The 14,169-nt window shown below is 43.7% G+C and overlaps 1 protein-coding gene across 8 annotated transcripts in view; it reads right to left on the bottom strand.

Annotated features, from left to right (window-relative positions):
• The window catches only part of GLIS1 (GLIS family zinc finger 1), a 203,421-nt gene that overhangs the window by 26,194 nt on the left and 163,058 nt on the right, over window positions 1–14,169 (bottom strand). For 6 of the 8 annotated variants that reach the window (XM_061451184.1, XM_061451190.1, XM_061451183.1 and 3 more), the window contains 3 exons: window positions 13,869–14,030; window positions 10,372–10,482; window positions 6,561–6,693 (listed from right to left, as the gene is read on the bottom strand). In XM_061451184.1, the coding sequence (XP_061307168.1) occupies window positions 6,561–6,693; window positions 10,372–10,482; window positions 13,869–14,030 (406 nt within the window). The remainder of the gene's footprint in view (window positions 1–6,560; window positions 6,694–10,371; window positions 10,483–13,868; window positions 14,031–14,169) is intronic. The other 2 variants (XM_061451188.1, XM_061451189.1) reach the window with 2 other exon arrangements.

The raw sequence follows: 14,169 nt of genomic DNA, 5'->3' as shown, positions 1-14,169 counted from the left end.
AGGGGCTTTAAGAAGTCAGATGTTCCCAGGTGATGCTAGGATTTATTTGTCAAACCCTCTTTTGAGAACAGTAAGTCAGTAGCTAGGATGCTATGTTGTAAAAATGGCATTTTTCTACTGGTGGCTTTGGTCCATTTTATAATACAATAATTTCCACTCCCCCAGATCCTCACTGTTCATACATTCATTATCAGGCTTGGAGGATGAGCCAAATACCAATTTGACCTTGTCTGTACTGTGTCATTTCACACTTCAGCTGCATCTCCTACAACACACAGTGCAGGTATATTGGCAGCACAGCCCGAAGGAAACTGCTGAACCTAAAACAAGATGTTTGTGCTCTCTAAGGCTGGCAGACGGTTACTGGCCCCTGTCAATAACTCACACAAAAAGCTCAAAACCCCTCAGAAGGTAGTTTTAGCAGTGTGGTGGCCAGTAAACACACTCCAATGGTTTACCTTACATTCCCACCCAGAACAGTTCACGAACGTTAAAGGTATCTCTCCTGGCCCATTCCTTAGTGTTGCAGCTATTGAGCACAGTGCAATTCTTTGCTTGAGGTAGATGAGAAAAAGTAGCAGAGCACTTACAATCAGCATACTCCTCTAGAGAAGCAAGAAGATGTTAAACACCCCCCCCCATCCAGATGTCCAGGAGCCAAGTCCTGCATGATCCCATGCACTCAAAGCCTCCTCATCAGAAAACCAAATGAAACCATAATCCCTGTCACCCCTAGTTTCTGTCATACCCAGCCACTATGCAGAGGAGTTCACCCATCTGCCCACTGTTGGCTCTGAAGAGTAATGCTTGGACCTCCTCTCCTGGATAAAGCAGGGTTTCTCCCATCTACCCTGAATCTATCCAACTTTTGACTTACTGATCACACCTCCTCTGGAAAAGGTCCCTGCTTGGAGCATGTGTGTGCTGCGGCTTGCAGGGTTTGTTCATCAGTGACTTTTCCTCTTCCTACATCTTTTACTTACCACAATGCCTTCACTCACGCTCAGTTTGACACATGGAGTCTCTTGTTCTCACATCCCCTCACCCCCCTTCCACACCGCAGCTTGTGCAGCCTCACCCCAGAAGCTGCCGGCTCCCCTTGCACTGACACCCCTCTCCATAGCATCACCCAATCAACAGCCGGCCACAAGATGAGGGTAAATCCAGCTGGCCCCTGTGACACTGCCAGATGTGGTGCTCCACGTGTGCTGCCTGCTGCCAAGCAGCGTGTGTCACAGCTGAGCCTCTCCCGCGGCGGGAGCACTGATTTTGGGTGCCACTCTCTGGTAGCCAGCTGCCAGTACTCATGAAGCTTGTCAGAAGGCAGTTATCTGTGAGGAATTTGTCAAATGCTGCTGAGCTTGGCTCAGGGGTTTCAAAAGGGACTGTGGGGCAGGGGGGTGACACACATGTGGGCAGAGAGGGGAGCAGAATGATTGCATCGGCCGTGCTTCCTAAGGAACTGAGACCAAACCCGGATCCGACGTGTATGGTGTGTGTCCCTCAGGGACAGGGCTAGCGGGGGAATGGGGGAGCTGGCATCAGACAGTGTGCTCCTGGGCTGGGTGGTGAGGCTCTGAGACTGCACAGCTTACCATTTGGGTGAGGGCTGCACCCACCCCTGAAGCTTCTGGATGGAGAGAAAGCCAAAACACGAGCCAACACAGACAAAGAATCAACCCTATTGTTCACTTGCTTCGCTTGCAAGGGGAGTCTGCCTGTAATTAAGAGTGCTTTGAGGGCCGTGTGGCACACACAATGGAAGATGGGGTTCACTATGCGATTCCATGTGAGTCTGCAATGAGACATTAGTCATTTCTGTTGAGTCACTGAGAACCACACTGGTACTTACTTGAAGTTAAAAGTTATCTCTTACACAGTGCAAAAGAAGGGCACTCCAACAGAACATTAACGTCCCTCAGAGGGACAGACCTCGCTGTGGTCATGGCACTGTGCAGGGCGCTGTTCTTGGCGCTGTGAATGCTATCAGCTCTCAGTCATTTATGCTGCCACTGGAATTCATTTTGACATGTTTTTATTGCAGACTTCAGGCCCTCGAAGTCTGGAGCTGCTGTCACTGATTCCGTGTCTACCCAATGGTGTGTTCGTGGGTGTTAAGCTCAAAGATGGTGCTTTAAGAAGGACATATTAGCAGTGGCTGCTTATCAGGAAAGAGAGGGTGAGCTGCCTCATTCAGGGAGGCAGGAGGTATCTGCTGCTATGAGGGTGTGTGATGTCCTCCCCACTGCCAAGCCTTAACAGAAAGGTTTTGTTTGAGGGGAGAGAAATGCTGTCTTTAATGAAGATCCCATTTCCCCTTTGAGGAAATGAGGTGCCTCTACAATGGAATAAGTGAAGGAGAGAAGAGCAGTTGCAATTCCAGCCTCAGCATAATTTTCAATACTTCTGCTTTGGCTCCTTTTACAGTTTTTCTACCTTTTTTTCAGCAGTGAGCTATAATATTCTGAGTACCAGACGTCAAACAGAAGCCTTTGGAGCTGTTAGGAATGACTGTTTCTGCAAGTACAACCCACTTCAGGACTGTGCACCTTGGGCCTCTTCATGCATTGACCATCTTAGCTTGTAAATATATGTCATCAATCAATATTTTAAATGGCTTGGCCTTTAACCTTAACATCTGCTGCCAAAGCAGTACTCCGGCATCTGTGACAAGCAGCCTTTTCTTAACCCAGCTTTATGCTAACTGAGACCAGAAAAACAATAATAAAACATGCCCAGAGAAAATGCCCAAGTGGAATTACCTCAATGGAGACACTTCCTCTGCAGGGAAAGCGACACGAGCGCACAGCTAGAGCTGAATGTTCGCAGCCATGAAGAATCTTACTTATGAGGAGGGAAAAAAGAGGAAGTTCTAAGGAAACAATGGGTTCTTCTGGCTGCAAAACATTCTTTTGCTCACTGTCTTACCCTAAGCACAAACCTGCTTTGAAGTCAGGCACAAGGGATGGGAGCTTTTGAAATATTTCACTTTTCCTGGGATTGGTTTTCATCCCTGACATATTTAAAATGTGCTTTAACTTGGAGAAAGACAAAACTGAAACTCTCCAGGAATCCAAGTGATCCCTAAAGCCCAGAGCTCTGCACATTAATAATGTGGTTTCTTGGGGAGGGGAGGGGAAAAGAAACCAACCCAAAACTCAAAACAAAAACCCCAAACCATGAACATTTTCGTATTTCCAAGTGGAATCAAGAGGACATCATACGCTGTACTTAGCCATGAATATCCTGTACAGAATACTGGAGCTGATTTCTCCAGGAATATTAGCTCTGATTGTCTGAAAGGGCAAATATGCAACCATTGCAGACAGTGGCTGCAGAGGTGGCAGCAGGAATGTCCTTATGGTTTAATTCTGTAAGGAGCAGCACTTTAGTTTATGTACCCTAAATTATGACAGAGGAACAGGTTTGCCTATGGAATTGTACTACACATAGTAGGAAGAAACTTCTGTTTCGCTGTAAAACAGTATTTCAAATCTTGATTTATTTTCCCTGGCACTTCTTCATACCGTGCATGTGATGGGGTCTCATATGGGGTGACCCAATGGAAGCATTGGGGAAGAATTACTGGGTTTTTTACAACATCCTGGTGATGGATTGATGTAATCAGCAAAGAAATTGTATCAGAGAAGAGCAGTGTTAGTGATAGACAAAAGCTTTCATTTCACAAGAGGTTCTTGGAGATGACACTGAGAGGTTAGGGGTGGTCTGTTTATCTGCAAGCAAATAACTTCTTCCCTGTTTTATTGTCGTCACTTGAAATCTGAGGCTATTTCTGAGGTTCTTAAGTGAAGCCTGTTCTGAGGGAAACATCCCTGGTCTGGCCTGTCCTGCCTGGAAGTGAGAGGCCAAGCCATGGCGAGGGTGGAGAGCAGAGACCTCGTGCTGCCCTCACAGACCTCAAGAGTGCAGATGACAGCGGTAGAGAAGGGAAAGAATCCCCCCAAGTCCCTCCAGCTTTCTGCCACTTTTCAAGGAGCCACATATAGACCGTGAGTGCAGGCTCCCAAGGGAACAACGTTGGGAGAATGATGGGTTGTTTCCCTTTCTCCTCCATTCTGTTCACCAGTTACATTCCAACATTTTAGCACAACTTGAACTAGAAAGGAGAACGGATGTCAAGCAGGATGCATTTCTTGGGTTAGTTTTTAAGGTCTTGCCTAAGTAATGTTTAGTACTTTATTGCTTTGCTCTTTCAAAGCAAAATACATTTAATAAAGTGCATCAGTTCTTCCCTTGGTGAAGAGGAACCAGCACCAGGCACTTTTGTTTTCTAATCCCAGTTTACCATTGGATTTCAATAAGCCTCAATAGAAACAAGCCAGGGTTTCGCTGGAAAGCTTGTACTCAGTTACTAAATCAATTTAAAACTTATTTAGCAATAGCAAGTCAAGCCTCTCCTCACAGTGGAATTGAAAGAGGATAAAGTCCTCTCAAATCAAGGTTAATTTAGCTCTGAATTAAATAATTGTATGAATAATGTTGGATTTTAATAGCACTGAACTTTTCCAATATTGACCAAGTTTGAAAGAAAAGTCTTCAAAAATGCCATCCCTGCACTTTTGTGTCTCACCTTGGCTCTGGTCTGCAATCTGAAGACTTTGCCCTATGAGGAAAGCCTGAGAGAGCTGGGCTTGTTCAGCCTGGAGAAGACAAGGCTCTGGGGAGACCTTATTGTGGCCTTCCAGTGTATAAATGGGGACTGTAAGAAAGATGGGGACAAGCTTTTTAGCAGGGCCTGTTGCGATAGGACAAGGGGTGATGGTTTTAAACTGAAAGAGGAGAGATTCAGACTTGATGCAAGGAAGAAATCTTTTACAATGAGGGTGCTGAGGTGCTGGCACAGGGTGCCCAGAGAAGCTGTGGCTGCCCCATCCCTGGCAGTGTTCAAGGCCAGGCTGGACAGGGCTTGGAGCAAGCTGCTCTAGTGGAAGGTGTCCCTGCCCGTGGCAGGGGTTGGAACTGGATGAGCTTTAAGGTCCCTTCCAACCCAAACAATTCTGTGATTTTATGATTCAAACTGTCCTCCACTTTTAGGCAGAGCATGCGGTATACCAGCCTCCAAGTTCCTTGTCCCCAGATTAGGAACAGTCTGTCCAAAACTTAGTATGCATTATTAGTTAAACAGTGAGAGAAGGAAAATGTGATTAATAAATGTTACATCTTTTTTCCTGGAGATTCTCTACAGTCCATACAATGTGCAAGGTATAAAATGCCACCATCCATCCATCCATCCATCCCATTTCCAATGTGCAGCTGTCATTAAAAAATGAGTTAAAAATAGAGGGATGCATCTGGAACATGAGAGAGAATCACCCAAGAAAACACAGTGACAGCTTCTTCATCAAGTGAATGGTGCAGTCTGGAGTTTCGTGCATAGTATTGGTTACCCATCCCAAAATGGATATTACAGAGTTAGAGAAGTTTCAAAGGCAGTAACATGAATGGTTCTCTAAAAGCAGGTTCCACAAAGCAGACCAAGTAACTGTCTATGTGCATATTTTTCTCATGGAACATCATCTGAAAGTTGCATGTTCAAAATTAATCAAGAAAAGTAAAAGCCCCCCCTCCCCAAAATAAGGGCTCTGTAACTCAGTGATTGATAGATGATGTTGCTGAAGGCAAGAATAAGTATGAAAATCAGAAAAGGGGATAAATAGTTATATGGACAGAAAGAGATTTGAGAGTGAAAACACCTAAATGAAACGTTCCTCACACTAATCTCTACAATCAGTGGAGGGATACGAGTGCCTTTACAAGGTGAGGCAGATCACATTAAATTCATGGCCTTTGAGAGTTCCTCTTTCTCTCAGCTGGCTAAACAAAGAACCTGAGATTGCTACATCCCCGATTTGGGAGCCTCCACTGAGGTTCAGAAGTTGCGAACCTAGATGTTATTTTCTGCAGAAGGGAATGGAAGCATCTTTTCTCTTCCTGTAAGATGTATGGAACTGCCTAAGGTCCCTGAAAGGGGCCAGCTCTTGTTCAACCCACAAGAAAGAAAAGACAGACAAGAAGGAATGAAAGAAAGATTAAATACTAGAAAAGATAATTGAACCAGCATGTCTGACATTTCACATTCAAGCTTTGCTCCATTCATACATCACCATATTATTTGTTACAACCACACAGTGCATGATAATACACAGCCTCATCAACTTTTCTGCAGCTCCTGAAGAGCTGAAAACCCTTATGGCTGCTTGCCTTTGTCTTTGCTAGAGCACTCGTTTGGCTTCAGGAAAGCTCACGCACCTGCACTCTGCTCAAGCCAAGGCAAACTTCTAAATGGACAGAGGCTGACCTTCAGCAGGGCTGCTACACCCCTCATATGAAATTAATAGGAGCCATTTGGCTGACTCACTCTGCTAAAAAAACCACTCAGGCCTTAGTAAACAACTCCCAAATTAGTTAATTTTATTTCCTGGGTTGGGTTGGGGTTTTTTTCATCTTCTATAGCGGCAAATCAGACCCAAAAGCTTTTCTGGTTTAGATCCTCTATTACATGACGTATTTAACACCATACGCATTTGAAGTATTCTTACCTGTAATTAAATCATGATGACCTACAGATCTACCACACTTGCCATCCAAAATGTGTTGTGAAGATGTGTGGAGCTGTTGCATAGCTAAGCATTCACTTAGTACATCTTGCTCAATGTCGGTACAGGAATTTAGCTACAAGAGGAGGATAAAACAAAACATTTTATTCCAATGTAAATCAAATTACTTTTAATTAAATTAATATCTCTTTCTGCTTAAAGATTTGTATAGAAGGAAGGAATAAAATGTCATTCTTAGGAACTCGGTGTAATTACTTAGCATTTTCAATTAGAGATAATTTGGGTTTTTTCAAGTGCAGAAGTTAAATGTGCTAATCTGAAATCAGCAACAGTTTGCTTCAGAAAATGACGTCCCCTGTGTTTCTTCAACCCTTCCCGAGCAATCTAACTTCATATTTTCAAGCTTTCCGTAGTTCCTTGGGTTCTGTGGCAAAAGGATTGCCTCACCTTGTAACTGTGACACTTGGAAAGACAGCTGATAGGGAAAGAAAAGCGCTTGTGCTTATCAGATTAGGACTGGCGGAATAATGCGCTGTCAGTAACGGGTAGGAGGTATCACCGATACATCAGCTGTGCTCCATGTAAATGAAAGCTCTGGCACAAGTGTCTGAAGCAAACTCTTGCAAACCACAACGTCGATCATATTAAAACCAGCAGGAGAGGAGAATTAAGAAAGAAAAGCATTTCTAATTCTCTTTCAAACATGCTGATGTTGCCAAGCTTTTGCCATAATATAGTGCTCACATTACACAAACAGCCATCATATTCTATAGCCATTAATAAATAGTTATTGTCTTTGCGTTTACAGTTTTGCATACCGATCTCCCCTGGGTTTGGTTATTCTAAAAGGTCCAGGCAAACCTATTCAGACCTCTGCTGTACAGCCATTTGTTCCTTCAAGATAAACATCTAACTTTTGGATCACAAAGTGCATCTGCAGCCAATTACATTTAAACTACTACTAAATTAACAGCTAACTTTCTCCTATTTTGCTCTTGTAAAGCCTTGCAGAACAACCAAATATTACCACTGCAGTCATCTCCTAAGTTATGAACTAAATACTCAGGATTCCTTTGATGTCAGTGTAAGCTCAGGCATTTTGCTTTGTGTCAGAGGTGGCACATTTTGGTAGCATGTATCAACCAAGTCATGTGGGCAGAGCAGCCAGTTAACTTTTCTGTCTTGGCTAAGCCATTTCCACTGAGAACTCCCAGGAAGCTGATGCCAATGGACAACTGCCTTTGCTGAGTTATAACCAAAAAACAGCCAGTGAGTGTAAACAGCCTGTTCCCCTTTTTCCCTAATCTGAAATCCAAAGAAGACTGTCACTGTTTCAGTAACACTGAGATTTACTTAGCTGTGAAAGGGGCTTTTCCCCATACATTTCAGTGAAATATTGGGGGGGGGAGTGCATGTGTGTGTATTATTTCTTCATGAGTCACATTTGCTTTGGTCCCTTTTAAGGGGATTTTTGCAGTTTAAATCTGCTGCTTTTGCAGATGCCTTTTAAGTTCAAGGGAAAAAGACACAGGATCAAGTACTCATAAAGTTATCATGGATAAATGAGACAGGAAATCTGAAGATGATTTCCAACCACTGGAGGAGTGCAGATTTAGGCTGGTCTACCAAATAAGGTGTGGGAGGCAAGGAACTACCATTATTTTAAGATAGACTTGATAAGTCTATGGGAGGGTGTGTATATGAATGCAGGAAAACTCCTCAAGCTAGGAGATTAAGAAAGATGAAACTCTGGATATTTGATGTCTCAGTACAGGCAAGCAGCTTGAGTTTGCAATCTGTGTGTACCACATTTGTCCTATATGGATTCTGTGCCTAAGACCTCCGCTGTTTATGCAGGAAATACTTCATACAACTTAATGCAAAATTTGGATTTAGTGTTTTTTCTCACCTTCCACCATAGAAGTGGAAATAGAAGTGTCCCTCATCAGGTGACAAGCCTCACAGGGTGTAACACCAGGGACTGTATCTTTGCTCAGATATAAAGGATGTTAACGTGTTAATGCACTCAGCCCAATACCCAGCGCTGAACAAATGATATTCGTGCTAGGTAACAGGAAATAATTCCCTCCTTCCTTCCCCAAGAATATGTCAGGAAGGAAAGATGGGGGGTTCTCTCCTTTGGAATAGGGAGCATGGTTGCTTTCATGCACCTCTTTCTGTGGGCACTTACTGCTATGGCTTTCTGACTCTTTCTCTCACTAAACCCTAAACGCTGCTGTAGGGAAGTGTTGGGAGCTTTGTTGACCTGTGGTGTGGCAGGCATGTGCATAGCAAACCCTGTGGAACCTTCTAAAGTAAAACTACATGGCCTGATAATATAACAGTGGGCTGGCAAACTAGGCAGTCCTGTCCACTCCTGCCAGGCCAAACAGAAGTTCTGACTGGACCCAATATGCAGAGACAACAGATGCATTTCTGTGGACATCTGGATAGGTGCTAGGCGTGAATTACTCCCAGGCACAAAGCTCAGGGAGTAATGGGTGCTTCTTGACTGACTGACTGAAACAGTGTGCACAATGTTGGACATTGATGTTTTAGACGCTGTTACTCAGTCTGCATGCACCTGATGCAGAGCAGGGATTGTGGGGAGGACTGGGGGACCGACAGCTGTCCTAGGAAAGGGGACTGCACGTTCAGGTTGGTGAATCTAGCCAAGTGAAAACTGTAAAAGAGAAGCAGCAGGAGTGTAAGAGAGGGGGCATGGCTGACACAAGGACAAATCACTACGAAGTCACCACAGTTGTATTCAAGCAGGAGAATGAGGTCTTCCTGACATTCCAAAGTCCTCAACTAAGATCACCTGTGTTCTCCTGCTGTCTCTTCCTTCCACATGTTCCTCCCTTTGCTCTCCAGCATTTCTAATTTTCACCTTGGACATTTTTCCAAGCTAGCTGCTCCTAGCTCTGTCCTGACAGGCTGTCATATCTGCTGTCCTCCATCCTTTAAACACCTGCATCCTTTAAACGTGCCTGGCTGTCTCATCTGTGATGCTCTTGGCAGTGGCAAGGCAGCTGGGGGAAGAGGCCATTGCTGCTTATTGAAGTAATCATAATGGTTTACTACGGCCTGGGTTCCCTGCCACTTCTGGGCCTCAAGTATGCTCATGGCTTGTCCCAGACCAGCTCTGTAGGGTCCCAATCATCCTTTTACAAACTGAGTATATAAATGTGTAATAAACAAGTCTCTGATGCCGAGCTGGTGCCTGTGGGCATCCCCATTCAATCATGAGTTCAGGATTTAGGCCACAGAAACCAAAATACTTATTTGAATCTAATACTAGTGAAAACATAACTAGCAGTCTGGGTTTGGAATGATTTATAAATGCATTTGTAATACAGATGTGGTGGGAAAAGTGGAGGTTTTCATTCTCCTCTATTACAAGTGCTCCTTTCCTGACATTTCCATAGTATCCTGGCTTCGTTTCCTTTGTGTTGTAGATGATCTACCAACATGTATTTATTAGCTGATGGCAGAGACCCAATGCATGGACATTTTACGTGAATGACAGCAGAATTTGGGCTTGTGTATGTAAGATGAATAGGAAAGAAATGCAGACCAAACTCTAAGTTGGGTGGTAGCCTTGAAGGTGCAGCAGGATAAGGTGGACTGGTTAACAGCAGGAATTGCAACCCAACAGGAAGATGAACTCAACTGAAATTTTCCTTTAGCAATATTCCAGAAGAACTCCGATTTGGAAGTACATGAACTAAAGGTAAGTTAAACATAACTGCATGGAGGAGATGTGTGATGTTTCACCTCCTCCTGGTCTTACCTTCTTACGCACCTGCTGCTCTTTGGCAGAATGAGCTTTCACGTGCTTGCGCAGGGAGCTGGGGTCGGTGTAGCGTTTGGAGCAGCCAGGAATCTGACAGGCATAGGGCTTCTGTAAACGTGAGCAAAGGGAAAAGAGTTCACATTCCTCTGCATGTCTGCAGTCAGCACACGGAGCTGAGGGACGGCTGGGTCTGTGCAACACAGTGTTAAGCCTGAGCTGTTTGCTCTGCTGTTTCCACGTTTGCTCTGTCTCCACTTTGCACACAAGCCTGACATGATGCAAATAGAAGCACATTGAGAGCTCTGATTTTGCACTCTGTGCAGGCACTGAGAGCGCTTGACACATCGATACTCTGGCATGTTGGGTATAGATTACTGGGCTGGATTAGATGCTAATGAGCTGTAACCCAATGGGGTTTTCCCTAGCATTTAAAGTAGACAAAATGATCCTCAGATTACCCAGTGCCATTATAAATACAGAAGCTCTGGGTTTGAGTCCTGATTTACATAGTTTTTACAGTGTTCCATATACAGCAGAACAAAACTTGTGGCATGGCACATTTGATTGCCTTCATACCTTGTTCCTGTTTTGAATAACAACAGCAATGTTTTTCTTTTTATAACTCCTAACCAAACAACCTGCATCAAACATTAACATCTGAGCAAATCAATACAGAAAGAAAAACCCACTGTTGTTGATACTGTTGGGAAGAACTTCCCAGCTGGTTTTGGCATGGAGCAGAGCTTGCTGCTTTTGTGTGTAGGAGCAGTATTGAGCACTACCTCCTGGGAAAGCCATCTGAGTCTGGGCGGGCAGTTCCAGTGCTCTCCTCTCATAGGAAAATGAATAAATAAATGAATAAGGATGCTCCAGTTTAACCGCTGGTTCTGGGGTCCCAATGACTGAAAGCCTCACCAAGTTCTAGTCATGCCTATTCCCAACACATGAGACATCATCTCTGTGTTACAGAATAACCTACAAATGGATGTGCAATTTCCAAGTTAAGCAAAAGGACTCTGGTGCTTGTTATAAAGTAACCATTGACTTCAGTGTAGGAAAGAGTGCTGCAGGTCAGAGCTCACAGAGGTTTAAAGTTGAGCAGAACGTTCATTTCTATTCTGTTTCTTTGCCTCATCTGTCAGCACTACCCTAGCCTGCTCACTTGGACCAGTGAGACCTTTCGGTGTCTTCTCAATGGTAGAGAACCGGTTTGTCAGGACCTCAGTGTCACACTCTTCGATCCTCCTTGGTTTCAGCCAGAGGATGCACAAAGGGAAATAAAACCCCACAGGTTTTGGGAGAAGCGACTGTGAGGTCCTTTAAACGACTTCCTCTGCTCCTGGAGGGGTGACGACATGCCCTTGTTACCACAGGGACACATAGGTTCTCTTTGTTCTGGAGAAGGATCTACTTCCACATGATTTAGTAGAGATTCGATCAAACTACACCAGTAAGTCTCTGAAATGATTTACAGATTCTCCTTTTGGACAAGATGAATGATGGGGTGACCTACACTGAGAAGCTTCAGAACCAATTCCAAATGCCCTCAATAAGGAATAAGCAGTCTATATAAACCCCTTTTCTTTGTGAGTACCTCCAGAGGATAAGTGTTGCTGCTCTGTCCAGCCAGCAGGAAATTTCTGAAGGAATAATAGAATCATTCACCAACTCATGACCTTACAGGCTAACACAGCACCTACCCAGAAAGTTACAGGGAAAAGCAGATTTATTGGGAGTGTCTGGAGCACAGAGAACTGACACCTGAGGAAAAACTATGGAAAACCTTAACAAATCCCTTAGCAGAGAAACTAGCAGAGTATCTTTTAAATCATTGAGGTCATTCAGATATTAGTGATAGAATCATTTGGTTTAGTGATAGGGAAACGAGGTGAAAATCTGACTGCCCTGGAAAAGCTTCATGGCTGTTTGCTTTGACATTGCCGGCTGTTATGTTGTCCCCTGAGCTAATGGAACGTGCAGTCTGTACAGCAGCACCATCCCATAGCTCTGTCACTTCTAACATTCACATAAGCACACAACACACTACGTTAGGCCTCAGGACTTCATTCCACCGGGTAAGAAGAAGTTAGTAACTCTGTTGTAGGACCACAGAAAGAGTTCTAAAGAACCTGCAGCAGAACAGCATGGAGGGTATGTTTAGACATTTGGCAAAGTTAGTAGAAAATGATTACTGTACCTTTTTCCTGCTTTATGAGCATTTCAGATAATAAAGACAAAGGGAGAAGAAAAGAAAACAGCAAGTTAAGAGATTTGCCTTCAGTAACGCACAGAACAACAGATATAAGAATTCTTGCTTATTTTAGTAACCCCTTGAATTCTCTTTCAGAACTAATAAATGGCATTTTACTTGTGACTTTGGCTAATAAAAATTCCATCTATTCGATTCAGGCAGTTCCCTTTCAAAACTGCACCCGATTCCCTGCATCCGCTTTCAAAACAGACGCGTTTGAGAGCTAATTACAAATGCAAATATCTCAGGTTGACTTTCAAATAAATAAAACATTGTTATTGTAAGTGTGCTTTGGGTTGGAAAATGTGACTGACTCGCTTCTCTTACTTGTTTGTTTTTGCAAGGCATAATGTACATTAGACATTCCTTAATGCTGCACTGTCTGAAATGTGTAGCTGCTTAAAAAGTAAATATCAATTAAACTCAAAAGTTCTGCCCCATAAGCACTTGGCCAAACATTAAACCATATAGTCACTCCTTTGCAAAAGACAAAGGAACACCTCTGCCTGTTATTCTTTACAAGCTCTATGCTGAGGACTTACTTAACTGCTTTGCAAAGTTGCCCACGGACTTTCTTTCACCATAATACGGTGATTTAATCTTACTGGAGCCTCAGACACCAGACAGGCTCCCGTGTTCTCTGCAAGACAAGTGAGACTTGTAGAGTTGAGGCAGAACCTACCAATTTTACATCAGGATTTGTTTCTTACAGTTAAGATTTGGTTTCTTACAGTTAATTTGTACAGTTTCCTATGTACAAATTTCACATAGTTATCAGAGAGACGTTTTTTACCTTTACAAAATTATGTCCAAAACTGCGATGCATTTACCTTCCATGAGACATCTGAGCTGCTTTTGTGTTCAGTCAGAACAGACTCTACTGAAGCAACACAGGACAGGAAGCAAGACAATGACACACATTCCATACAGCAGCAGTGACTCAGCTTTCACTCACGCTGTACCTTACTCTACTGCTGCCTCCTCTTACCGGAACAAGAGCAATAGGAGAGTTTGCTGAGTAACTTATCCCGAGTAACTTGTTCCTCAGCATGAGTAAGCCAGCTGAATTTGCCTTTCTGTGATCAAAACCTCCTCAAAGCACATGCAGTTAAACAGAAAAGTACAGCTGCCTGTAGCTGATGCTCCTCATGAAAAGGAAAAGTCACCCTCCAGTTGCAGAACAGGTTGTGTACAAGGAGCATTGGAAAACTCAGAGCAGCTCCCAGTCTGAAACCATGCTTACGGTATCCAGGTGTGTTCGCTGATGCTTTGCCCGGTCACTGGAGTTGCTGAAAGCTTTCTGGCAGCCGGGATGCTGACACAGGTATGGCTTCTCCCCAGTGTGGCTCCGGAGGTGAATCTTAAGGTTCTCAAGCCTAGAAAATGCCTTGTTGCACCCTTCAAACTGAAAAACGTCATAAAAAGTCATTGTAAAGTACTATTAAATAAACCATGCGCAGCCACAATGAGAACAGTGTAAGATCCAAGTTGGACATGCAATAAATCAACCAACATTCAAACATCTGTTGAAATCTATGGATGAA

This window comes from Pezoporus flaviventris, unplaced genomic scaffold, assembly GCF_033815535.1.
Source record: "Pezoporus flaviventris isolate CSIRO_AGI_PZ_B2104156 unplaced genomic scaffold, CSIRO_AGI_Pfla_v1 ptg000013l, whole genome shotgun sequence".
In the NCBI taxonomy this organism is placed as follows: Eukaryota; Metazoa; Chordata; class Aves; order Psittaciformes; family Psittacidae; genus Pezoporus; species Pezoporus flaviventris.
The sequence above is the reverse complement of the archived record's forward strand: the minus strand, read 5'-3'. Positions and strand labels throughout refer to the sequence as shown.